Consider the following 26785-nt stretch of genomic DNA (forward strand, 5'->3'; position numbering starts at 1 on the left):
TGATCATTGTTTAGGTACACGCTTTTTCCTCGCCATAGCCTGTCAAGTTCTTTTGACAGGCATAAGTGTTCATTTCAAGATATGGCCATGATACATTTGGTGATCGTTGTTGAGGTACATTAAACCACGTTAAGCTTTTTCACGTTAAGCAGAACAGGCAGCGTTGTGAACAGAGATGCGTACAGCCTGCGCAGCAGCAGAGCGGCTGTGTCTGTGCCTGCCCTGTGGGGACAGAGATTGTTGTGGATTTTTTGCATCTGTCGCTCAAGAATTATATGTGTTATGGACTTCTTTTTAACTAAATTGAGCTCGAGGTTTTAAATTGTTACAATGTAATTTCAAATCTGCTTCAAAAAATAAACATATGTTTATTTAGCATGTTTGTTTTGTCCATATGTGCTCGTGCTGTGTTCCCCAGGTGTCAGTTGCTACAATGAGTTTTTTTTTTTTTTTTTTGCCCCCTGGCTCGAATGTCAAACTCCGCCTATGGGTGAGCATGAGGCCAGCAAGCATACATTCAGGGGACCCATCAGTGGTGGAATTTTAAGTAGCCTACATTTCCTTAAGTACTGTACTTAAGTACAATTTTGAGGTACTTTATTCGAGTATTTTATGCTATTTTGAACTTATAATATTTCACTACATTTAAGAGGAACATATTGTACTTTTTACTCCACAAGGGGGTGGGGGCGCGAGCGATCACAGAAGGCTTGTATCTTATGGATGCGTTGATAGTGTTGTTGTCACTACATAGAATTCCTCATGGGGGCGACAGAAACTACGCACTATAGCTTTAAGTAAGATTTTGAATGCATGACTTTTACTTGCAACAGAGTATTCTACTGTGTAGCATAACTCCTTTTACTTGAGTAAAATATTTGAATACTTCTACTACTACCAACCATACTGCAAGGACTGTAATAATGAAAGAAGAAAACATCTAATGCCTAAAGCGGCCATACTGTTGACTAAAAATGTCTTGCTAATACTTTATTATAAAGAAAACTAAACTCAATGGCTCAGATCAGCAGATATGATCACAGAAAACTGTTCACAACATAACATTAATGACACTGTTTATTGAATGGTTTACAACAAATGCTTTTAACAATCATCTTTTTAGGGTACAATGTCAGGACAATATGTTCAATATTATTGGTCATTTTAAATAATACTCATATAGTGTACTATAACATGAAAATGTGTACTACAATCGTGGAAGTCAATTGAAAAAGAAAAACATGACAATTTAATAATTGTGCATTTATGTTGCATTCCACATTTGGCACTCTTGAATAAAGATGATCATTTATATGGTTGATTTGACACAATCACATTTTCCTTTAAATATTATTGTTAGAAAAACAGACTTGTCATCTGTAATTACAGTAATGCTCTTCTGGAGTTAATAAAATTGGTACAACAATAATTTTAGTTAATGCTTACTATACCGCCCTGATGCAGCTGTTTGAAAAAAACAACAACCACACAATCCACACTGTACAAGCCAAGAGTATAACAGGAATGATGGTGCTGCGCAATGATGCAGACTAAAGAAACAGAGCCATTGTCAAAAAGTGACTGCAACAACATGAGCCTTAGCAAAGAAAGAAAGAAAGAAAGAAAGAAAGAAAGTATGGTAGTGACTGCAAGTGCAATAACAGTTAATAAATATAACATAAGGCACATAACAAAAACGGCTATGTGATTGGATATAGAATTATAAAAGTAAATGTTTTAAAATGCCTGTTTTGCAGACTGCTGGTATTAATTTCCAACATGGAAGAGTAAAATATTAATATACAAACCAGGAGGAAAGATGTTTAAATAAAGTATAGGCTTTAACAGTTACACTCATAACATTCACGTTAATCAGCTGTAACAAACAAACAGTATGATGAAATTAAGTTGACTTGATTGTATGATATGAAATTGTCACAGAATTACAATGACAAGTGTTAAAGTCCTGTAAGTTCAAGAAGGGTCAAAAGAAAACTAAGTGACAAGCACTCTTGTGACACAGCATCATCTGGCTGCTGGCTAGCAAGGGCTAAAAATACCAGCGTGTTGCTCTGAGCGAGACATCCAGCTCCCACCGTGGTCCCCAGACACTGGCAACAGGATGTTCTGACCTTGGCAACCACAAGGGTCTCTGGGGTGGAATGTACCCCGCTGGGAGTAGGGAGGAGAAACTGGACTAGTTTTGCTCAAACACTTCTTATACAGAGTTTACAGGAATTTCTTTTTAAACATGCTGTTAATTGTCCTGGTGCCCTTGACATTAGATTATAAAAACATCCTTAACTGTACTTAAACAGCTTTTTATCATTTTTTTATCAATCATTCAGCTGCAGGACTTCCGGTTACATTCACTTTTGTACTCCGGTGGATAACGTGTCACTATACAGTAGCAACCTGATCCATGTGCATTTGTTTTGTGCAATGTTCAAATCGTTATTTACAGTATGTGGCCTTCTTTATGTCATTGGCATATAACAAAAACACCCTTGCCAGCCTGAGGAAAAAAAGGTGGTGATTTTAGCAGTTATTTATTTAATTTTATCCCATTTTTCAAATGCTTAACACCGAAGTTTCCATGTATACCTGAAGAAAAACGTGGTTTAGATCAAGGTTGCTACAATTTTAAAGAAAACTGACCCCAATTACACAAGTACATTTGGAAGCTAGAAAGGCAGAAATAATCCTGAATATTGGCAATATAATAATAGCACATACTTTTCTAAATTCTATCTACTAATTTTAATTGTCCATGGCAAATTACATTAAAAAACTGTGGAAAAGAGCATATTTTGTATTGGATTGTACAATGGATAGTGTTGATGCTGAAGACAGATTGATTCCCCTGTGCCAGACAGGATCTGGAATCATTCTTAAAATCAGTATTTGTCTTTTTTGATAGGTGATAAGACTGCAATTTGCAAATAAGTTTTGTGCCCTGTTAAGTTGAGTTCAAAAGGGTTTAACACTGCAGAATGATCAGGAAGGAAGGAATGATAAAAATGTGGAAAGAAAAAAAAAAAAAAAAAAAAGAGAGATAATCCATTACTTCACTGGCTCTGCAGCCACTGCACTCTCAGTTCCTCCACCTCTCTGCCGTACCAGTCATGGAGTTTGGAGAAGCAGCCAGTGCCAGGGGAGACGGGGCTTTCCAGAGAGGCTCCTCTTCTCCTGGGTGGCACTGGTGGAGCCCTCATCCCATCAGCCCCATAACCAATCACAGTGTTATTCCCAGAGTCTGCGCACGCTTCCCAGGCCACACAGGAAGACGCTCCCTCAACAAAGCCGTTAGCAAAGGCAGCTGGCGGTTTACTCCATGCAACTCCGTTCTCCTTGGAACAATCAGAGAAGAGCTGCACCTCATCCTGGAGGCTCTTTTGGGTAGGCAAGGGGCCTGCCATGGGAGAGGCACTTGATGATGACGATATGGAAGATGAAGATGATATAGAAGAGGATGCTCCAGACCTAGAGCGTGCCACCACCTGGTTTCGCCTGGAGGACGACTTAGGCCTGCCCTGCAGGCCTCCAACTCCAGCCCCGACACAGCCACCTCCTGCAGCCTCCTGGATCTCCTCCAGCTGCCTCTCCAGCTCCTTCACCACCAGCCTCATGTAGTCAAAGCTGGCCCTCGACAACGCTTTCACCCATGACTCCATGGCTGCTTGGTTCTCAGCAGCCATCTTGTACACCCGCGCTTTGGCGCAGTCAAACTTGATGGCAAAGGCAAACTCCTCGGCTGACTCGCAAAGCTCTACGGTGCACCCTTCAAGGACGATGACGCCGATGGGCTCTCGGCTGTCGCGCTCCTCAAAGTAGAAGAGCATGTTACCCTTCAGCACAAACCAGCGGCGGTGATACGCTGTGTTGCGCTCACCCTTTTTGAACAGGAAGCCTGTCTTGTCTGGCGGGGAGTCACAGGTGGCGTAGTGCGCCACGCTGCGTTCGTTCAGCTTCATCCTTCTTTTCCTTAGTAGATTCTTTATTTATCTAAAGGACATTATAAAGACAGAGGGTCATCCCCAAAGTTAAAATAAGTCCATATTGAAGGATGTCACAAGAGTCAGTCTGCAGCAGATTAAAGACAAACCTGCTCTTTTTGCTAACTCTTGTCTTGACTGTAGCTCTCAGTGCTACATGACTGGTGGTTTATTGACATGATGATATAATAATAAGGATGTGAGATGTTTTATGTTCACAAGGCAACTAGTCTAGTCTATTTGCACTAGTCTATTTGCTCTTCTCTTGTTAAAAGGAGGTCAAAGTCAAAACAAAAAGTGTTTTACTGCTGGGAACTTTAGAGTGGCTGATGTTTGTTAATCAGACTTCAACCTACATTTTCTGGTCTCCACCCCACTGAGGCATTCTGCTAGCCCTCATTACAGCGCAAACACTGTTCTTTCACTTTCACAGATACACGTCAGGTGCACGACATAGACTAAAGGTGCACAGATATAGCCTCAGGCATAGTGCTGCCCCAGGAAACCTATTGTGTAGCGTAGGAGAAATACAGCTTTGACCTGACCCACTGCAAATGTAGGCCGACTTATTACAACAGGGAGAAACTGTTGTATTATATGCTTTAATCACATGTTCAACTATGAACTAGGGCTCCGACCTTCCCTTTGTGTAAACAACAACAACAACTGATCCAATTTTAATCTGTTAAGAAGTTAAAGTAAGGCTGGACACTGATGTAACTTCATTAATTCCCTTATTTAGAATACCTACTTTGTTCGTCTTGTAGCTTTGACATTTGGTGTTGTTGTTATTGCTGCAGACTTTGAATTTGACTGGACCAAAATACTGTCATTTATTAAAGTAAGGTACGTTTTTACTTACGTGTTTAAACTCTTATCCTGCTGAAATTCACCACTGTCCTCCTATCACACCTGGAGCTAATCACTTGACATGTCTCCATCTTGTTTAGTCTTTTTCGGTCTCTCCAAATTAAGGCTGTAAAAGACAAAAGGCGTTACACACTTCTATATTTGCACTCCACAACTGTAAGTTACATTACTCCGCAGCGCTGTGGAGATACTGGTTTCGTCCGAGTGGAAAAGACAGCCAAGTGACTGTCCGTCGTCCAGTTTGTTTCAGACATGAGAGGCTAACATTTTTTTACTACACAGTTGTTTTTTCCACCTCTGCTAGCATAATCGTGCTTGGACGAATGAGTCAGTCTCAAATCGGTGCTGGTTGGCTAGTGGGGTTGGTCACAAGCTTTTGACACATCAGCACTTTGCGGGAATTCAGATCACAGGGACACAACTATAAATGAACACTGTCTGAAAAGTGTCTGTTCTTGTCAACTAGCTAACGCATAGTGAATACAAATGAGCATCTAGCGTCAGCATTTCCAGCTGAGCACTAGCTAGCACTTACACTGTCAGTTAGTTAAACTCACAGCGTATGGCAGTATTATCTATCTAAGTTAGCTTTTTATTACCTGCAGATGAAGACACCTCCTCAGGCAGACAATCTCCCCCGTTGTTTATTTTCCCCTTTATCGCTTCTTCTTTCCGTTTTCTTCCCGAGCACGTCACCGACCGGGAGGGGGCACGTGTTGTGTGGTGCGCGGACAGCTCGACCGAGTATGGCGAGAGGATAGTGCCACGGATAACCTACGGAAGGAGACTGTGGTGACGACGGGGAGGTTGGCCTGCTCCTTCTCCTTCTCCTGGGTATCCTTTGCATAGGCATAATTATGTCTATGATCATTTGAATGACACTATCCACTCGCATTAGACTGGGCGGGATCGTCATTACAACTTTCCTGCTGTGAATCTCTCGTCATCCGGATGAGCGGTGACTTAAAACATGCGCACCTCGTCTTTGCCCTTGGAAAGTTGGCATTTAGCATTGCATTTAGACAGCTGCTACCGGATCTGGCTTTACCTGCATTATGGTATGGACCCCGACCATGGATACTTCGTCTGGCAAAGCCTACATATATGTTTTTTTTAATATATATTATTATATTATATTTTTAAACACTTTAATAAAATATTATAAATATTGTGAACATTATTCCGTCTCAATTAAATGTCTGATTGTGACATTTTTGACATCTATTCAACATTATATACCTTGATTGTTTTCTTTGTCCATCATACATTTGACTTGATTTCCAACTGATTAAAACTCCCGATAAGTAGATATTGATTAATACTGATATTGATCAAGGACTGGAATATAACAGAGACACCTTACAGCAAAATATGCATTGGCTTAAACGATTAATTGATTGACATACAGGAAATTCATGATATATTAATAATTTTCTAAGCCAAAATAGACAATTTGTTGCAATTTCTCAAATGTGCTTTTCTTTGTCTTGTGATTGTAAACTGAATATTTTCGGAATTGTGAGGATCTTTCACTATTTTCTGATGATTTATCAGTTAATCAAAGCAATAATAGATCATTGAAAAATAACTATTAGCTCCAGCCCTTACAAGAACAAATACCATGCAAAAATACTCAACTTAAACTTTATTGTCCCCAAGGGGAAATGTGTTTTCCAGCCAGGTGAAACACAGTACACACTCAGACATGAACACAAAACATAATTAAAGCTGCGAGCAGCGATGGACGGGCCCTTGCGCCTCTGCGCGCGTCAGGGTTACCGGCGGACGCCGCTCCTTGCGACTGCGCATTTGCGCGGCACTCAGACGGCGCGAATCGTCAACAATGAAAAGGGAACTTCCCCCGAGTACGTGGCCAAAGTATAGGGGGCGGGTCGAACCATCACCAATAAAAAAGGAAGTCTCTGCTGAGTTAAATGATACCTCACACAAGACTCTACCTTAGATGGGTCAGCATTTATGAAGGGGGGCGTGGCTTAAGCACAGGGGGCGGGCCAAACCATCACCAATGAAGAAGGAAGTCTCTGCTGAGTTCAATGATACTTCACACAAGGGTTTACATCAATTGGGTCATTAGTTATAAAGGGGGGCGTGGCTTAATCACAGGGGGCGGGCCAAACCATCACCAATTAAAAAGGAACTCTCTGCTGAGTTCAATGATACCTCACACAAGGGTATACCTTAAACGGTTCAAATGTTATGAAAGGGGGCGTGGCTTGAGTAAGTGGGCGTGGTCATATTATAGGGGGCGGCTCAGTATCACATGTAGACCACACATTCTGAGTTTCATGTAAATCGGATGATGTTTGTCATATAAGGCGCATTTCATGTTGCCAGCAGGGGGCGCTATGACCAAAATTGAATTTTAGCCTGTAGATGTCCTCAGGCCTGGACCCTTGTCAATCGTGAGAAATTGCGGTGAGATACGACAAAGTACACTCAAGTTACAACAACTTCTTTGTTCATCGCTAAACACTCAAAATGGCCGCCACGCCACACCCACACCCTCTGACGAAAAGTTTTTCTTTTAATAACTTTTCATCGTTAAGGTGTTGGGATGGTACTGACAAAGTTTGAAGTCCATCGGATGAAATCTCTAGGAGGAGTTCGTTAAAGTATAGCACCTTGACTTTTAGGCCTACTTCCTGTTGCCACTAGGGGGCGCTATGACTTTAAGTAAATATCGGCCTATATTTGTCCTCAGGGTTGGACTCTTATGAATCCTGAAAAGTTTCAAGGTAATCGGACAACGTACACTCGAGTTACAGCCACTTCCTGTTTCGGCGGCAAAACGCACAAAATGGCCGCCCCGCCATGGCCACGCCCTATGACGAAAAGTTTTTCTTTTAACAACTTTTCATCTTTAACATCTTAAGAGGCACAGACCGAGTTTGAAGTTGATCGGATGAAATCTCTAGGAGGAGTTCGTTAAAGTACAACATGTGGAAATGGCCAAAATCACACTAATTTCGAACATTTAATTCAAAATGGCAGACTTCCTGTTGGGTTTAGGGTATGGCTCTAATGAAGTTTTTTATACATCTTCACATGTTACATATGTGTACCAAGTTTCGTGAGTCTACGTTAAACGCACTGCAGGGGCTCAATTTTCTTAACTTTCTAGGGGGCGCTAGTGAGCCATTTTTGTGCGCCTATTCCCGAAACCCTTAAAATACGTAAATTTTCACCACACTTGATGCGACCGCCAAATTTGGTGAGTTTTTGAATATATTAAGCCCCTCAAAAAGCCAATTCATTTGACGGGAAAATAATAATAATTCCTTCAGTTTCAATAGGGCCTTCGCCTCTGTCGGCGCTCGGGCCCTAATTAAACACATAAAACAAATGTGGTTGTATTAAATTTCATCACTGAAACCAAATAAGGCTTCAACAGATATAGAACGACACAAATGTGTTTTCTGGAGTCTCCTTTATATTTCATCATGGATGGATTATTGAATAAGCCTACTTGGCACATGCTCAGGCCCCCAAAGAGTATGTTGTGATATTGATTTTGATTATATTTTGATGAATTCTCCCCTAAGACTGCTGCACAGTGCATACTTAAGGTATAGTAAAAACAAATGTGCTTACTAAAGCAAATTGGAATTAGTTTGATAGCGCCAAAATAGTTCCAAGCAACAACAGCACTTTAGAGTTAAGGTTAAACCTGCAAAATACCATCGTAATAGCAGATCACGCAGCAACCTCCCTTGATCTCTACTTTCGCGCTCAATCCAACCCCTTTAAGCAGTGGAGGTTAAGCTCCTTTCCACTAGCGGAGGATCACTATAAGCAATTCCTACACTCCGGACACAAACAGAGGCGTACTATGGGAGGCTTTGAAAGTTTATATCAGAGGCCAGTTTATCTCTTTTGTCTCCAATTTAAAAAGAGTCTAAATGTCCCGAACGGCGGACTGACTACGGAAAATTAAGGACATCGATGACAAACACGCGGCCGGCCCAGACCCTAACCTTTACAGAGAACGTCTTAGGTTGCAAGCAGACTTTGACCTCTTATCTACGAACAGATCCAAGCTTCGTCTGCTCAAATCTAGACAGCACTTTTTTGAGTCGGGGGATAAAGCTGGGAAGCTTCTGGCTCATCAGGCCAGAGCTGAAGCAACCTCACGGCTAATTCCTGCCATTAGAGTCAACTCAGGCAAGATCCACACTGATCCCGTCAACATTAATGAAATATTTGCCAAATTCTATGCTGAACTTTATACCTCCGACTGCCCTCCCTTTGCAGACGACTCGCTTAATGATTATAACCTTCTCCCAAATAGACGCTGTTTCTGCAAATGACTTGGTTGGTCTTATAACCACTGCCGAGGTTCAAGGAGCCGTTAACTCGCTACCGAGCGGTAAATCCGCAGGGCAGGATGGCTTCACTGTAGAGTATTACAAAACATTTTCCGCTCTCCTCGCGCCAGTTCTAAGAGATATGTATAACAAGGCTGGCACTCCCTAACTTCAGACGATATTACTGGGCAGCTAACTTGCAAAAACTCTTATACTGGATGAGCAACTGCAGTCGGTCCTCTGCTCCCAACTCCCTTTGCCCTCAACATCGGTGGGCGCATGACCGATTGTATCCATCTCGCTTAAGATCTGGAGTCAGGTTAGGAAAAACTTTGGCTTACAGGGCCCTTCCGTCTTGACCGCACAGCTTAAAAAACATGTCTTTACACCCTCAAGTTCAGACCTGGGATTTAGGGAATGGCACAGTAATGGCATCGTCAGTGTCAAGGACCTATAGCCTACAAGGATGGCATATTTGCGTCCATATGAGTGGCATATTTTGAGCTCTCTTCACTTTATGGTTTGCCAAAGTCACATCTCTTTCGTTTTTTCAATATTAGAGACTTTGTCAAGAAGACATTCCCCCACTTTCCAAACCGCCCCCAAAACCCTGACTGACTCCCTCCTGGCGATACACCCCAACCGTAAGAAATGCGTTTCTGTATTGTACAATTCTCTATGCTCGGCCTCAGTGGCGCAAGAAGTAGGTAAATGCTATTTGTGGCGCAAAGGGGCGCGGTAAAAGCGATGGTAAAAAAATAATTTTGTGGGTATTTTCTATATATAGCTGCTGTTGTGCGTTTCTAAATCATTTCTGCATTTCCTCAATGTTATATCATATTTTAGAAGACTAACAGGCTAAGATTCCATCATAGAATTTGGGGGCATCGTGAGCGCCGTGAGTGCTGAGTGAGCAGGTAGGCCTACGAGTAGTGAGTTGTTGTCTATGGAAAATTATGGATAAAGCAATAAAGCTGTCGGGGGCTAAAAATAGAAAAAGAAAGAGGGAAAAGGAGATGGCATGTCAAAGGATGCGACAGCAGCTAAATTAGTGGATGGTGAAAGGCAACAGGTAGGATTTAAAGTGTGATGTCTGTGCTTGGAGGCTCCCAAATATTCATGTTAACAGACTAGCTAGCGTTTGTTAACACTGGGAATGTAGCAGCCAAATGGGGGTTTACGGCTATCTTAGAATATGCAAAACCGAGATTGCTGAGCTGAAAACTGGAAAATATAAGGTAGATGTATAATAAATGACAAGAATCTGGAAAACACAACTAATGCAATAACTCTGGTTTACCATGGAATCATGCATAGATTAGCTACCAAATGTGGAGGCTTGCAAATATTCATGTTAACAGACTGTTCTCAGATTAGCTAGCTAACAACTAGTTGCTAGTGTCTGTGCCCAGTGGTCCACTGGCTCATAATTTGTCAATTTAGTTCATTTATAATATGACTATATCACTAATACATTCATTAAATTACAAATATAAGCTTCAGTGAGTAAGTACTGTAAGTTTATACTGCTTACATTGACAATATTGTCAATGATAATGCCTGTCCTCCAGGGGCCACCGCTGTCCTGTTTTTGTGACCCTGTCCTTCATATTTTAGGTATTGAGCTGCTGGCTTTGCCCCGCATTATACTGCATATGACCATGACAAGCCACTATGAATTCATTAAAATATCTTCTGGAGACAGCCTGCTTGCTATCTCATCACACTAATCTTCAAGTAACTGATGCAGCTGCTGGTGCTATTTAATGTATTTCTGTTTCTGAAACGTTTGCTCATACTGCTTTTTGGTAACTTTGATTAAGGGTGATGTTCTTGCAGCCGGTTTAATTTCCTCTATTTGACTCCCAGTTCACAGAGCCTTGACACTCTACAAGATTAATTTGCAACGACACAGCTTATACATGTAATAGAGAATACAGAGATAAAATCAACCCTTTCTGCACTTGAAGTTATTGTTCAGTCCATAAAATACACACAGACACACCAACATTATGTGTAAAGTGTTTACTTCTCACAAGTTTTTTTTTCCAACAGTTTGTGGACACGCAACAAAATATCACCGACAGCTTTTTGAGACGTTCCAATCATCTTTAAAAATGATTCTTGATTGATCCAGAGTTTGATCATGAATTCAGTCTCTGTGTCCAGTGAGAACAAAGAGGTGGAGTTTATTTGTGGTGCCTCCAGTCTGAATATGGAGAGAGGCTGTGTTGTTGCTCTCCAGTGTTTCCCACAATTGTATTATTCAAAAATGGCCTATGAAAATGAGTTTCCTATTCTTCCCTTTTATTCTCTTTATTTTTCAGTTTGTATTTCATAATCTTCTGGCTATATGAATACACTTTTATTATTATTTAATTATTAAGTATGTCATTGGCCTAAGAAATGTGATAAACAGGACATTTGTCAGGTTTATAGTGGCTGCAGAAATAACCTGATGGACATCATATGAGTAAATGTGAAAGACTACTTCTTAACTCTGTGTTATGGAGAGCAGAGCACCCTGCATGTTGGACCCACCAACAGACAGCCTCTCCACAGAAATGCATAGAAAAACACAGTGATGGCAGGACAAAGTGAAGAGTCAGTCATGCTTTCATTCATTCAGCCCCATGCCTCCTGTCTGATAAAGCACAACTAGGTATTTGGTTAACGCCATTAATCTTCTCCACCTTTCTCACAATACAGCCCCTTCTGTAAAGTTTCTTGAAGTGATATTAATGAAGCACTTGTTTTTTCATCCATACAAACACCATCCCGTTGCTATATATAAATAACTCATCCTGCTATGCCCTGCTGAAAAACACGTACTTCGGGGGAATGTCAGCTTTCATCAAAGTACCTTCAGTCATCCAACACAATATCAAAAATATTATCTCTTTAAATGTTAAAGTCTCAGTAGAAAAATGCCTGAAATATATAGATATCAAATATGTACATGTATTTTTGTATACAAAGAAAATTTGATGCAAATTATTACTTCTTCAAGGTTCCTTTAAAGCTGTAACTATGGCACTATACTGTATCTCTTATTTTGTCATGGCACAAGTTGAGCACATAGATTATGATGTACAATGGACAATAGATAATGTCTGGACACAGAGCAGTGACCACATCTTCATTCATTTCCGCCCTTTCCAAACCTGTCTATGATTGAGCATATGTCACATGCTGACAAAATAATATGTTGTCCTTATCTGCAGTCCAGCAGTGTTTTGCTCACAGGCAGACTTGTCGGGCTCTCCAGACACAAACAATTACAATTCTTAAAAGCAAATTCCATCGGTTGAGTGGAGCTATTGATTTCCATCTGAGTATGCACACAGCAAAAGTCTGTGTAGACATCAATCAAATACTGGCATCATTTGACCCCATGTTGTACCTCTTCATCTAAACTTGCCTCTTTACTTTTGATGATAGGGTTTCAGCAGCATTCTAATCTTTAATTCAACTATTTCTATGTACGAAAAATATCACCTCCACAACTATGAATCCATCGATCTGTATACGCTTACATGTACATAAAGTGACTGCTCTCCCTATTTCCCCAGTTTCACAGCAGCATTTTGCCCTGGAACAACTGTGCCTGGAGGTTGTTCAGTGCTCAAAAGTAAAAGTATGAATTTGTCTAGATGATCTCCTTGTGATTGAGAGCCATTAGTGATATATGAAAAAAAGAAAAAAAAGGTTGATGCTTGGCCTCAGCTCTGGCTCCTCCCGCCCCCTGATCAACCAGGGTATGAAACAAGCATCCCTTCCACTCGTATGGCCCTGCAGAGGAAAAAGAGGAAACACATTAGTGTGAATATCTGACTGCACAGAGGAGAGCCACTTGACAGTCACAGCACCAACAGCCGCTTCTTGCAGAGCAAAATAAAAATATACCAAGGTATCATTGCCCACACACAAGCCCCCAGACACAGACACAAGTCATCAAAGTTAATAGGACTAAAGCGTCTGGCACAATGTCCTCCATGGATTAAAAAGCCTTCCCTCTTGTGAAAAGACAATCACCTAACCTCTTGCTTTTCCTTAAATAGTTGCCATTTTTCCCCAGCGTTTCTTAGTCAAGTGTGGAATGGTTCATTGAGCAGAGGACCCCATCTGGATCATTGTGGCTCTTACAAATCTTATCCTGTTGTTGAGATATTGTGTACCTCCCCTGAGTAAGGTGCAGCTGATGCATCTAACTTTTAACAATCTCCAAAGCAGCGTGAAATCCTCAAATTAAGTTTGCTTCAACCCCAAAGCTTTCTGTGTTGCACTGAACCATCTCAAGTCCTTTGACACTTTCTCACACACATGGCTGCATGTTCTCATGCATGCCTTTTTTGCACTCTCATACACATTTAAACACATGCGCAAGTATCTATTTACCATTAAAATGTATTCATGTGAGTGTGCACACACATTTTGACAAGAACACATACACAAGCCCACTCAGTTTCCACGGATAAAGAAGCACCAAGACGAGCCAGAATCCATGCCCCATGTGCACCAGATTTACTTCTGAATGCTCTGATATTTGGCAATGTAGGTCATGTCTATTTTGTATTCTAATGAACTTTGCTTATAGTAGCTCCATTACAGACGAAATGCCTCTGGCACGCAACATTACACGTTATTCAGCTTTCATTTTGTTTAATGTTTTCGTCATAACATTTTCATTTTCAATGATCATAATGAAAGTCTATTGAGGGAAACAAAAATCTAAGTAAATGATGCATGCAGATTGGGGATGAGCAAATAGATAACTGTCTCTCTTGGCAGACTATCACCACTAACAATCAGACAGAGAAACAACAGCTAATTAATATTCACATGCAAAATGTGTGTCTCACTCTGACACATTTATTGAGTTGTATGCACTGTGCACTTGCCAGGTTGGAAAACGAGATGAAGACAACGCAGTTAGAAGAAATATAAGCACTCATTAGACTATTGTGTTAGAAGACAACAAATCACAGTAACAGGTTTACATTTACAAATGTGACTATAACAATGCAACCATTCAGCTCTATTAGATTTATTTATTTATTATGGGTGAAGTCAGCAGGACGTGGGGAAAACACACAACCTTTAAATTGAGAATCTTCTGTACACAATCATTTATTAGCAGAGGCATAACAACCAGGAGAAGATGCTTTCATCTCTAGAGGGTCGTTTGTAATTCAAGGTAAGAAGTGAAGGATGCAGAGGCTGCTGCAGCTCTGAAAAAGAAAAAGTCTGTGAACTTTTTGATTAAAAATGGAAATGTTGCCAAAGGTGTTTGCTGTACAAAGTGTCAGATATTTTTTTCATAATAGATGCCCCACCCACATATATATAGAGATACATGTGTGCAGGGAAATTATGCATACAGCTGCTGCCAAGTGGGAGTGAAGCATCATCCAAGGGGAGAGGAAGAAAGAAATGAAGAAAGAGTGAGAGAGAGAGTGAGTCAAGGAGAGAGAAAGAAAGAGAGAGAGAGAGAAAGAGAGAGGTGGGCTTTGAACTAGAGCTATGAGCTGTAGGGAGTAGGTCAGTGCAGTTGAGTCAGTCCTGACTCATGATGGAGGCGGTGAAGATCCACCTCCTCCCTGCCCATTACAACTTCATCCTCAAGCCTGGAGCACTGGAGCTCAGATGGCCATTACATTACAAAAACAGTGAAAAACTCCTACATCCATGGTCAGCGGAGCACTGGTTTCTGTGTTACAGGAACAATCTCATAACAAGTCATGAATGTATTAATGTAATGTAACAATGAATGAGGAATCCAAACATGAGGGCCCCATTTTTTGCAGCAAGAGCTGGTCAGCCAGTGCAAATGTAAAATAGTTTCTCCCACTTCCCATTGTGGATGCCATTAATGCATGCACATGTACAGTATTCTTTCTGCCCTCTCCATAAATATGAGGCTGGTAAATGTTTAAAATGAATCATGTAAAATAATGACGTCAATATGTAATTTAAAATACATGTTGACAGCATGTTAGTAAAAATATAGGGGAGATTAAAAGTGAGCTATGACAGGATATGACTTGGCATTATATATTGTAAGAAAAAAAGAGTACTTTGATTGGTACTGGTACTGAAGTTCAGGAATTGTATACATTTCTGAAAAAAACGATACCCAGGCCTAGTAACACTGCATCAATATCCACCAATGTCAATAGTCTAAGCTAATAAAAAGCACTCCTGTGAGTTGGAAAGGGAAATTTGGACAGTCACTGTAATAGTTTAGAAAGTGCATAAGTACATCAACATTTGTTGCCAAGGCTTTTCAAACAACTTTGCTTCTCATCCCTGAGTTGTAGCCTGTGCAATGTGTTTTTGCTTTAGTGTTTGGGTGACTGGTCAACAAAATGCAATCCATTTAATCTCACAGACAGCAGATTTAATTTAGTGGAAAAACTCAGTCAGGAGTAAATTCTTTTGATTGAAAACTTAAATAAAAACTGAGAAACATTACAGTAGTTGGGAGGACAGTGATGTTTAAATATAAAAAATAGGATTATTATGTTTAACTCTATTTCCCCAAACACTGGAAAGTGAATCTAATGGTGAAAAAAGACAAAAGAAACTCTCACAGGGAAAAAGAAAAAAGGCAGATGCCTATACTATTCTGTACCGTGTGTTACTTTAATCATACAATGCCAAGGTCACTGTGTCAATTGAACAGTGCATTAACTAGTAAGGCAGTGCAACAGTAGCAAAAGCCCTTATGAGCTGATGATACTGGCACACTGCTCTGTTCAACCTGAATGTGTGTGTGTATATATGTGTGTGTGTGTGTGTGTGTGTGTGTGTGTGTGTGTGTGTGTGTGTGTGTGTGTGTGTGTGTGTGCGCGCACTGCTGCAGGACTCATTAAGATCCATTATTCCAAGGTAAATACAGTGAAAAGCAATCATCTTGAGGACAAACATGCATCCACATCAATCTTACATAGTAGCAAACACAATACAGCCCAAACAGTCAGCCTCCGCCGCATTACTGTTTCTCTTTTACAGTCTCCCATTCTGCCTCTCCCTTTCACACATGCTATCTTTTCTTTTTCTCTCTGTCACGCTCTCTCTGTCCCTCTGTGCCCCCCTTCCCCCCCCACCCACCCACTCCTACTCTTTCTGTTTTTCTAATGGCTGAATATCATCCACTGATCTCTAATCCAGATGCCGATTTTAGATTTGTAAGGCCAGCGAGGTTGTGCATTGGATTTACTCATCAGTGTGCGCTATTTCATACCCTACTTTTCTCAGTCTTAACCTCCAGGCTTCCTACCCTCACAACCCAAAGCACAGATACACACACACACACACACACACACACACACACACACACACACACACACACACACACACACACACATACAGTATATATGATATATCTATAATAAATGTAGTGTTTTAACTGTGTTAACATCCTGCCCCATAAACACACACAACTTCCCCCACAACCCTTTAACCTTTCAGTCCCTTTTCTTACTTACTTTTGTTAGCACACTCTCTCTCTCTCTCTGTGTCTTTCTCTCTCTCTCTCTGTCTTTCTCTCTCTCTCTCTGTCTTTCTCTCTCTCTCTCTCTTTCTCTGTTTATCATAACCAATATGTGCAGCAGCAGTTTAGAGCTGTACTGGGGCTAATGTTGGTCCAAAGGTTGTCTGAGACAGTACTGTTATCTCTTGGAGTCTAATCCTGCTAATTAAGGGCATTGCTGGGAGTAAGGTGCTCCTTTTCTCATTCAACTCCAGGCTATGCTGTCTACCCAAGTCTGCCAAACTGACATGTGCTTATACACACACCTATGCACACACAAAGACGTGTGCACCGACATGGTAAAATATTTATCGACAATTGATTGGAAAATGATTCCAGATGTATTTGTGATTTCAGCTGAATGCACACTTAGTTTTCACACACACAGGGAACACAGGCTTCATTAAATATGCTTAATATTAATATGCTTAATAAAAGTGTAGAATACTGAATGCTCATAGACGATGATGGTGATATTACTGCTGATTTATATTCCCTTAAGGAACTAAAGTCCAGCATTTTCCTGGCTGATACTTTCTACTCAGGAACAGAATTGATTAGCTTCCTGTCCACTCAGTCTCAGACTGATATCACAGTGAGTGATAGTGGGGATCTACACAAATGGGAGTTGAGTTATTTATATTAGACAACGATATACAAGATTTTTCAATTAGAAATTGCTATAAGGCTATCAGTAGAAACAAATCAAAATGGCAGTTTTGTCATCTAACACTTCTCTCTCGTCACCAGCCCACCATGTCACTCTCTTGTCATGTACGCCTACAGTCTGACACGTCAGCATAATGGGAATTGGAGACACAAGAGGTGATGAAGGAAACAAACGCAGTATTTCTCAGCCCTAACTGTTCATCTTGGCAGGCTTGTGTGGAGGTATAGATGCCAGTACCTGTCTGCAACAACTTTAATGTAATGGTGCATCCTATAACAGCCTTCATTTATGTATATGTGTGTGTTGTGGAAAGTTACTTGTGGAAGTGTCACTTTTTGGGAAGATCTTTAGGGCTTTGGATGAAATATGACGGAAGCGGGTTTTCTTGTTTCATCCAGAAGGACATGAATTAATTAGAGCCCTTCTCTGAAAGAACTTTCTGAGTTTGAGACTCGTTAGTACCAAGACCTTCCAGATAGACACAGAAACAATTTAGTTTTAGTGTTGTCAGCAATCTTTTGTGAAATGTTCAAAGTCACTGTACATTTTTCAGTCAATGCACACTGCCAACAAAAATCACGCTCTGCACACATACTGTATGCCTAGCCATGCACCCACAAATATACACACACACATGAATATACTGTACAGGACATAAACAAATACATTTGTATGCAGACTCACAAATATGCATCAGTGCACACATGCAATTGCTCTTTTTCTTCCTCCCTTTCTCTTCCTGACAAACACACTCATACATGCACAAACACTCACCGCTTCTCCCTGATCTCTCTGTGTACGTCTCAGCGCCTATGGCGATGCATTCCTTTCTGTTCCACTTACTTGATCCATCCTTTTCCCAACTCTTCCTTTTTCTGTTTGGATAATCCAAAGTTTAATTGGAGTAGAAAGCGCTCATAAAGTAGAAAACACTATGAATGATTCAAGAACGTTTAAGTTAGACACAACAAGGGGGTTCAGCGTCAAACCGTGGTAGTGGTTGATTTGCGTAGGATTGTTTTTTGGGGCTTATGGGAAGGGGGGTGAGGAGGCACACAAGGTGGGGGTGTGTTTGCTTTCGGCTGGAAACTGTGGCTGACCGAGAGGCTGCCATTTTCCAACATTAGTTCATGTGGAAGAGCATGAGGAGGAGGAGGGGAGATGGAAGAGCAGCAATGCACTGGGCTGAGCCGCAGGTCGTTCAGCTCAGCCTGTAGGTGTAGTTCTGTGTCATCCACATCATATTGGAGGTCACAGTCTGGGCAGTAGCCGTGGTACTGGACCTTCTCACTGAAACGCACACGCTCCCTCTCACGAGACTCCCTGCCAGTGGCTTTTGGGCATTTGTTCTTTTCATGGTGGAGAAGGGGCATGGGCCTGGGTAATGTGGGAACAAGACCCGACTCAGGGACTCCACTGTCATTAGAAATGAAACACGGCGTGGAGGAGAATAAATCCCTGTTTGGTTTCAATGGAAAACCCCCGCCATTCCTCATTAGAGACGGGGTAGCCTTGGATACATTCCCTGATAACACTAATGTCGGATGAGGCAGATTCTTAATGTTGTGATCCTCGGCTCTCAGAGGGGTAAGTCTGGGTGGCGGTAGGGGAGGACGGGGTTTCTTGAGTACAGTCAGGAGTGCAAGAGGGTTGACAGGGACCGGGTCGATGAGCGCAGGTGGTCTGAACATGCAGTCATCAGGAAAGAGCTTCATCTTCTCCAGGCTGGAAGCTGTGGTAGTGGTAGTGGTGGAACTTGAACTGGAGTTGAGCGTGTCTGTCTTCGAGCTGTCTGTCAGTCCATCTTCCTCCAGCTGCAGGTCACAAGTCAGGGTGTCAATGTCATGAACAACCTGGTGACAAGAGGAGGAAATGTCACTGAGACAGCTGAGGTCAGGAGCGATAACAATGCTCATGTCTTGATCTTATCAAGTTCTTAATTAATTAATTAATTGAAAACCTCATTGAAGTAAAGGAGACATTGACTAATGAGACTGAAGATTGCTTTAAATAGCTCTATAACAACCACGCCAGGGAGAAAAATAAATATCATTACAATTTATGGGAACAGCCATGAGCCTGCCAGACTCTGATTTAAGTGATAAACTACAACAATCCCATGCTTCATCAGAACTGAGAGAAGTAACAATACCAACCATATCCTGTAACTCAAGACACAAAAACTGTCATTTATAATACAAAACTAATTTAAGGAATGAATGAAAACAGACATCCTCTGTGTATAGCAAAAAAAGTGAAGAGGACCCAGACAAACACATGGATATAACAAATAGAAGACAGAAGGAGACAGATATGGAAAATCAATAGACTCCTGTTGGGAAAAATCAGCACACATGCTTGTAATATTCTGCTGCAAGTGAGCAAGTCAGAGATTGATAAGAATCTTTACATTACTGCAAAGAACCAACCAGAAAGAGAGTAAATTAATATCACACTGAATCAAATGCTCTTAAGAGGTAACATCCATTTCTACTAAGAAAAGTGCCATATTTCGTAACAACAGCACGAGAAACAATTCATCATGGCATAAATGAATTACAAGAAACCAACCTTAGTATGACAGGAATAAGAAGAAATAAATATGTACTTTTCAAAAAGTATACAGTATACAGTATGCAAAATCACCAGAAATCCACACTGCAAGCAACACAGTAAGAAGAGCAAACTCTCTATCAGCTGTGATGCAATGATGTGCACAGTGTGCCAGGGTGGAAAAGGATAAATAAGAAATGCACTGTGGCATAGCCCAGTAAATATTTTTTGGGAAGAAATAGGGCCAAACAGAGAACTATTTAAATATTTAAATGAATTTGCAAACTTGAACTGTACAATGCAGACCATGGCTGTAAAGGATGGACAATAAAAAAAATTGTAATAAAGAAATGCTCTGGCAGAAATGCTCTGCTCAGAGCACTAGAAATGAATATAAGATTTTGTTTCCGGACCCGCGTATACAGTAGATATTTAGATCCAAAGATGCTTTCTTTGTCCTCCAAGAGGAAATGTGTTTCCATAGCCTGCATATGGAAATATTTAAGCCCTGTTGGAGCAGAAATTTGGTTTGATAGCACTCTAAAGGCAACAAGCAATAGAATGGAAATAGTTGTAAGGATGCAGCAGCACAATTTTTTTCTGAGTTAAAGCAAACATTTGCAGTATGGGCACATCCATGGATATAGTTATTCTCCCAAAAATTCATGTCTGTAGTGCTAAGGCAATGCCTGGAAGGATTGAAATTGCATTGACACTTAATAAACATTGCCCAAGGAGCCATTGGTATAGGGCGTACATTTAAAAAAGGCAGTTTAACAAACAGAATATACATGGTGCTAAACTCTTCTGGGAACTAACAACTGATATTCAATAATAAAAATGTCCATGTTCTTCACATTTTGTCCACACTTTGACAAGTCTTTCCAAAAACATTCCCTTTGGAGGTGTGTTTTGTCCTGATTCTCTTCCCTTTGTGGAGTTAATATTGCTTCAATGCCCAGGAATGAAGTGCATTTTGACATTTTATGACTGACTGCCTCAATATTGAGGATTCAGCACTCAGTGATTCCACATAAATAAATTGAACTGAACATGTTTAAGTGTGCTTATGTTCATTTTCTAAATAAGCAATGCTCATCTCAGAGTACCCAGTACATTAGCCCACTGTAAAACACCAGTGCTATCATCTAAGGGTTTGAAATGCATGTCCAAACAGCGGCTTAAGAAGAGGCTGAGAGGGAAATGAAGAGAGTGGTGAGGAGATAAACAGAGAGCGAGAAAGAGTGACTGAGATGGAGAGATAAAGAGAAAGATAGAGAGCTGGGGCAGAGAGGGCAATGGAGCTAAACTCTCCATGCAGTCTTTAAATGGATAATTTGTTGGGACACGCACAAGAGGTAATACCAGTATCCTAGTGTGCAGCCCCTGCTGTAGGCCAGGCAGCTTCTGTGGCGGTGCCAAGCATCTGGGCAGGGTCCCTCCTCAGAGCCAGGCTCGGCTCCAGCCCTGTCTGTGAGTTATAACGGATAACTGCATTTCAAATGGATTATACCCCAAACACTGGCTTTGATAGTAACACCCCCTTGAGGTATGTGTTTAGTGTGTGCGATGTCAGAATAACTGATCCTTTACACAATTTCCTGCAAGCAAAGATAAAACCAACGAAAGAAAAAGAAAGAGGGTGCATCACACACAAAAATCACAATAGACTGATCACAATGCCTTCTTGTTCTCATTTATTTATCTCTGGCACCTACTGTGAAACACTGTAAACTGCTGAAAAACACAAAAGAAGTCCAATTCAGCTCAAGTTGTGAAAACAGAGTAAGGGGAGCAGAGAGGCAGAAGGAGACAGATGCTGTGTCGACTACCCATCCATAATGTAGGAACCAGAGGCTCTATGCAATAGGGTTTTATTAAAATGACAGCCTGTCATGTTAGGGTGAGAGGTTCAGCACAGCAGGATGGACGCCTGGTGTGTGGCCGATAGAAGAATGTAAACTTGAAAGCAGGTAAGTCTGCAGGTTATTACAACTGGGTTGGCAGCATGGGATGCAGTGACTGGCAGTAAAGGAAACACTGATTTTAATGCAAGCCTTATAACACATGAATACAAAATGAGAAAATCATAACTCTGTTTTGAGAACAACTTGCTGTACATCTTCATATAATCCCTGAATCCTTCAAAGACCCCTCCCGTCTCTGCTTTACTCATATTTAAATTGCCAATCAGACAGCTCTGACAATTTTGATTTTTAACAACAATAATTATGTAGAGAGAAGAAGAGAGAGGGCAGACAACAAGAGATGGAGAAAGGATTGAGTGGCTGCGATAAAAACAGACATTCGATGAAAGATAACAAAAGACAACGAAAGATGAAGATAAAAAAAAGAGAGAGCCACCACGAGAGATAGAGAGATGAAAAGTGAAAAGATAAGACAACTGCTCTATTATTTGGGAGGAGATAATTCGCAGCAAACAACAGTCAGCATTAAGATGATGAAATGCAATGCAAAAGCGCCTTCCTGATTAAACCAACTTGTCCATTAAATATTAATGACATTTTTCTCACTGACTGTGAGTCAGGGCGAAGAAGCTGTCCTGTCATTTCACACCACACACCCTCCTGGGCCAAATGTCTTTCATATTGGAGATAATGATCACATACATTAGTGAGCAGGGGGAGGAGCATGTCTGTATGTGTGTGTGTGTGTGTGTGTGTGTGTGTGTGTGTGTGTGTGTGTGTGTGTGTGTCTGTGTGTGTGTACCATAGCCTTTTTTCAGGCCCCAGTGAGGTGGACGTCAATCTCCCATCTCCTCTCAGACAGGGATGCCTGGAAACAGCATCCTCAAACCAAGCCTAGATATAACACAACACATGGTGGGCTGCTTATAAGAAAGGCGTTGTATGCTGTTTCCTGTTGATTTACCTCTTTCAGCTCTTTGGCCACATCCTTGAGGTCTCCCAGGATGGTTTCCAAATTCTCCACGATTGTCTTGATCTCCTTTTTCACTTTTACTTTGGAGACTACTCCTTCAGCCTCTGCATTAGGTGACCCTGACATCCTTCAGTTTATGGCACAATTTATTTTGTGAAGGATCTAAAGTAAAATCCTTTGGTTGCCACGCTGCCACTTTGCCAACGCATTTTTATTTAGTCCTCCGCTGCTCCCTTCACTTTTGCTCCTACATCACGGCCAGGACAGAGCGAAGTGGTGTCGGGCAGCGTTCTGTATATAGCCTACCGCTAGGCATGCGCAATAGAGCGTAACACAAAAAAAATAAAGGTTATGTCAAAATATTGTATCATACTGTCTGCGAAACGGCGCCCGTCCACAGGTTACTGCCCCTCACACCTTCATGTCCAACACAAAAAAACGGCGTGCCACGAATATCCTTCACGTCGAGAGAGCGCTAAATTCAACATTTTGTGAGAAAACGTCCAACACGAATGCAATGAAAATGTGCTGGCTTTCGCCTAGTTGATAAAGAGAAGGACACGAAGAGGAAGAAAGAGTACACAGGCAGTTATCCAAACCGTTACACTGCCGGTCGTTACTGTAATGGTCCATAATCCTCAGGCATCGACAAAATGGTAATACACTCCTTCTTGTTCCTCAAATATACGCTTCTGGTAACGAGACACCCTGGAAAGCCGCCAGGTAACGACACCCCAGAGGCACTTTCCTCCGAAAAACACCCCGTCAGTTTCATCCTGTCTCCATCGCAGCATCCTTGGAGAGTCTAAGCAACCAACGTCCGGGCGCAGAGGATGCTCTCTCTCTCTCTCTCTCTCTCTCTCTCTCTCTCTCTCTCTCTCTCTGCACGGCTGCTGTTAGGTTGAAGAGGTCTCAGTTATTAGATTCAAGACCTGAACGGTTGTGTTTTTTGTGTTGAAATAACTTAATTCCATCCCCACTACTTGTAATAATGTCCGTACCAATGAATGAGAATTGCCACTGCTCCTCCCACAGCCTGGATGATGCTTAAACAAAGTTTACTTAAAAAAATGTCAATAACTAAACCCTGAACACCCTGTCAGTCATAACAAGAACGTGCTAACACACACAATACTACAACACAATGTTCAACACAATATTATCCTGAAGAATGAACGAATACTTTTAAAATAAGTGTCATTCACCAAAAGGGTAGTCCAAAGAAATGTACTGTATATGCTACTGTAATAAACTATTCATTCACTTTTGCAAACAAAGGCTACAAAGTGATTGATAATATAAATATATAAATGCGAAAGGTCAATAACAATATTATAACAAAATACAGACATCTGGGTAAAAGAAATAAAATGGGAGTTATACGTAGGCCTACACAAGCAAGAAAAAAACAGGAAACAATCGAAAATAGTACTAAAGCCATAATGTATCAAACATTGTATATAAGATTAGGTAAAACTTTATTTATGCCGGGAGAAATTGCTGTGCAGCAGTTGCAATAAAGTGGGGAGAGGGCACATATAAAGAGTGAAAATATAAAAAGTTTAAGATAACAAATACAAACATAAGTTTAGTCAAACACTTGTGTAGACATGTAGGCTACTGATGTCTACATGTTGGTAGGCCTATCTATCATGTTGACCAGACATATTAAAGCACTTAAAATAAATATCAAGTTAACTTTAATATTTTAATATAACATAATTAGTTTATTACTGTATGTTACCGGCAGAGTGGAAACTACACTTGCAATCATCATCACCACCACTTCCCCCTCCATCATCATCATCGTCATCATGGTGTAATTGGTGTAACATTTATGTAATTATTTCCTAATCTTGTTGCAAAGATGGTAAAAAGTGCTATAATAAGGTCAAATTCAGTTTTCTTTTGTATTTTTTACATTTGTTTTTACATTTGTTGTTCGTTGATGATGAAAGCTCATAAAACAGTTGATGGGATTTTTTCCCAGTTAACATAAATAAACTGATTTCTTAAGTACTAAACTATAATATGAAAGCATACAGCATGTGTAAAATTAACAGTGGTGAAAACAAGATAATCCTGGTTTCTGATTGGTCACTTGTGAGACTGCGCCCTCGTAATTGCGGAAGTGGAAGTTGTCAAAGTTCACCCTATGAGTTCACCCTCATCCTGCTGTCTCTGACTCTGTGTTGCTCTTGTAGCCGCTGTGCTGTGAGTGTTCAGAAATAGATATTAATTAACTCACAAGGATGTCTTTGTCATTCGAGGGAAGAGTCGTGCTTGTCACCGGCGCTGGAGGAGGTAACTAAATCGTCGTTCAAACATAACTGAACGTTAACTAGACTGCCATTGCTGTTAACTGTAACTGTGCTGTTTTGTAACGTTAGCCACGAACGCAAACCTGCCATTTGCAGAGATTTAGTATTAAGTATGTGAGCCAGATTATTAAAACAGCTTGTGCATGAGTCTTTATTTCTGTTGTATTCGCTGCCCGGCAGTTAAAATCGACATCTTAAATGCTAACACTGGCGAAAAAGGTAAAGATAAACAAACCATTTTAGACCAGTCCCAGCAAACATTTGAACGTTTAATGACCGTTGAAAAGACGTCCGTCCGAGACGTCCCGTCATGGTTGAAAAATAGTTCCAAAATGAAAGTTGAACCGACGTCTTTGACGTCACTTGGCCGTGAATTCCACGTCTTTTTTGCGCGTTCCTGGACGTCAGAATTAGTCTTCTTCTGGATGTTTATAAGGTGTGTTTCTCCATAAGTGTAGGCTATAAGCCTGCATATTAAACAATCATACACCCATTGTGTTAAATCGTGAACGGCGATCTTGACGTTTACACATCTAAACTTGACAAAGGTTCTAAAAAGGTCCAAAATCGGTCCAGTCATACCTGAACGTCTATAACACGTTATAATCACGTGTAGATCAAACAACACTTTACTTATACATTTAAGTTCTTAATATAATTAATTGCATCTGAATATAGGGTTAAGGTTTGTTACATGTAATTATGCATAATTTATAGTTATTACAGTAATTACATGTAACAAGGACACTGTAAAATAAACTGTTCTTATTTTCATTTTAGTAGTTCATTACAAATGATCATAAAGATAACGGGATGAACTAAAAAGCCACAAAATTCCAAATCACATTTATTTATTTTACGGTTTATACAATACAGATTCACCCGGGAAACAGGAAAAACGTGTTCATTACAAAACAAATTCAGTTTTAGCTCAATTCCGTTAATTTAGTTCAGTTCAATAACACTGTCACAAATATCTCCCTTTGTGTAGCATCTTTTTGCAACATCATTTACACCAGAAAAGTTATTTGTTATAACCACACCCCCAGCTCTTCCTGGAGCATGTTTCAAGTGTTCCACCATAGCCGCATCAATTTCTGATTCAGTTGAATTTGGGCTCCACCTCTTCACAGCATCTGAGGGAAGAGAATATTACAATAATAAAAAAAAAAAAAACAGTAGGAAAAATATTACATTGAATTATTGTCTAAATGTTTTTATGGTCCTATAACTAAATTAAAAAAAATAAATGAAACAAGATTTTGCACCAGTTTCATGAATGAAAAGTTAGAAAAAGCTAAAATCAATATCCCTAACCCATTTTATGAAAATAAATGTAGGATTACTTCACCTTAGAAAAAATAACCAAATAAAGTAAAAAAAAAAAAAATCACGATTAACAGTACAGTGCAGCGTAGCAATTGCATGCAATGTTAAAACATACACTTTCACAACTTTGACTGTAACATTAAACATACTTTATACTATGGTATACCGTTGTATAAGTTCAAAGTAACTTTTAGCCTACTAACGTTTGCTAGCTAGCTAATTTTAGCCAAACTCAGTACATTTCAGTTGACAATGTGGGCATCATTTCTTTCGGTTCATTCATATCA

The 26785-nt window shown here is 40.5% G+C and overlaps 3 protein-coding genes across 4 annotated transcripts in view; 1 reads left to right on the forward strand and 2 right to left on the reverse strand.

Annotated features, from left to right (window-relative positions):
* Nucleotides 1-1059: 1059 nt before the first annotated feature.
* On the reverse strand, nt 1060-5902 carry LOC114555569 (sesquipedalian-1). The gene is made up of 3 exons (XM_028578056.1): nt 5465-5902; nt 4858-4971; nt 1060-4005 (listed from the first exon to the last, which is right to left on the reverse strand). Exon 3 carries the CDS (start codon nt 3972-3974, stop codon nt 3069-3071), a length of 906 nt encoding a protein of 301 aa, XP_028433857.1. The 5' UTR covers nt 3975-4005; nt 4858-4971; nt 5465-5902; the 3' UTR covers nt 1060-3068.
* A 5332-nt stretch (nt 5903-11234) lies between these two features.
* Nucleotides 11235-23644, reverse strand: prr16 (proline rich 16). Of its 2 annotated transcripts, XR_003692591.1 has the most exons (3): nt 22840-23644; nt 18169-19247; nt 11235-12982 (listed from the first exon to the last, which is right to left on the reverse strand). XR_003692591.1 is itself a non-coding variant. In XM_028578497.1 (2 exons), the coding sequence occupies exons 1-2, from the start codon at nt 22972-22974 to the stop codon at nt 18378-18380; spliced, it is 1005 nt and encodes a 334-aa protein (XP_028434298.1). In that variant the 5' UTR covers nt 22975-23644; the 3' UTR covers nt 18012-18377. The 2 variants fall into 2 exon arrangements, 1 of the variants encoding a protein (XP_028434298.1); XM_028578497.1 differs by lacking the exon at nt 11235-12982 and having other exon boundaries at nt 18012-19247.
* A 1336-nt stretch (nt 23645-24980) lies between these two features.
* Nucleotides 24981-26785, forward strand: part of hsd17b4 (hydroxysteroid (17-beta) dehydrogenase 4) — a 28081-nt gene continuing 26276 nt past the window's right edge. Inside the window, exon 1 of the mRNA XM_028577893.1 lies at nt 24981-25152. Within this exon, the coding sequence (XP_028433694.1) occupies nt 25101-25152 (52 nt within the window). The 5' untranslated portion in view covers nt 24981-25100. The remainder of the gene's footprint in view (nt 25153-26785) is intronic.

Source organism: Perca flavescens, chromosome 5, assembly GCF_004354835.1.
Source record: "Perca flavescens isolate YP-PL-M2 chromosome 5, PFLA_1.0, whole genome shotgun sequence".
Taxonomy (NCBI): domain Eukaryota; kingdom Metazoa; phylum Chordata; class Actinopteri; order Perciformes; family Percidae; genus Perca; species Perca flavescens.

Bases quoted from the DNA above. Each gene is read 5' to 3' on its own strand.
- LOC114555569 (XM_028578056.1), bottom strand. From the start codon at position 3,974: ATGAAGCTGAACGAACGCAGCGTGGCGCACTACGCCACCTGTGACTCC.
- prr16 (XM_028578497.1), bottom strand. From the start codon at position 22,974: ATGTCAGGGTCACCTAATGCAGAGGCTGAAGGAGTAGTCTCCAAAGTA. The intron at 19,248-22,839 runs GTAAATCAACAG...TCTTGTCACCAG, and splicing joins TGGCCAAAGAGCTGAAAGAG to GTTGTTCATGACATTGACAC.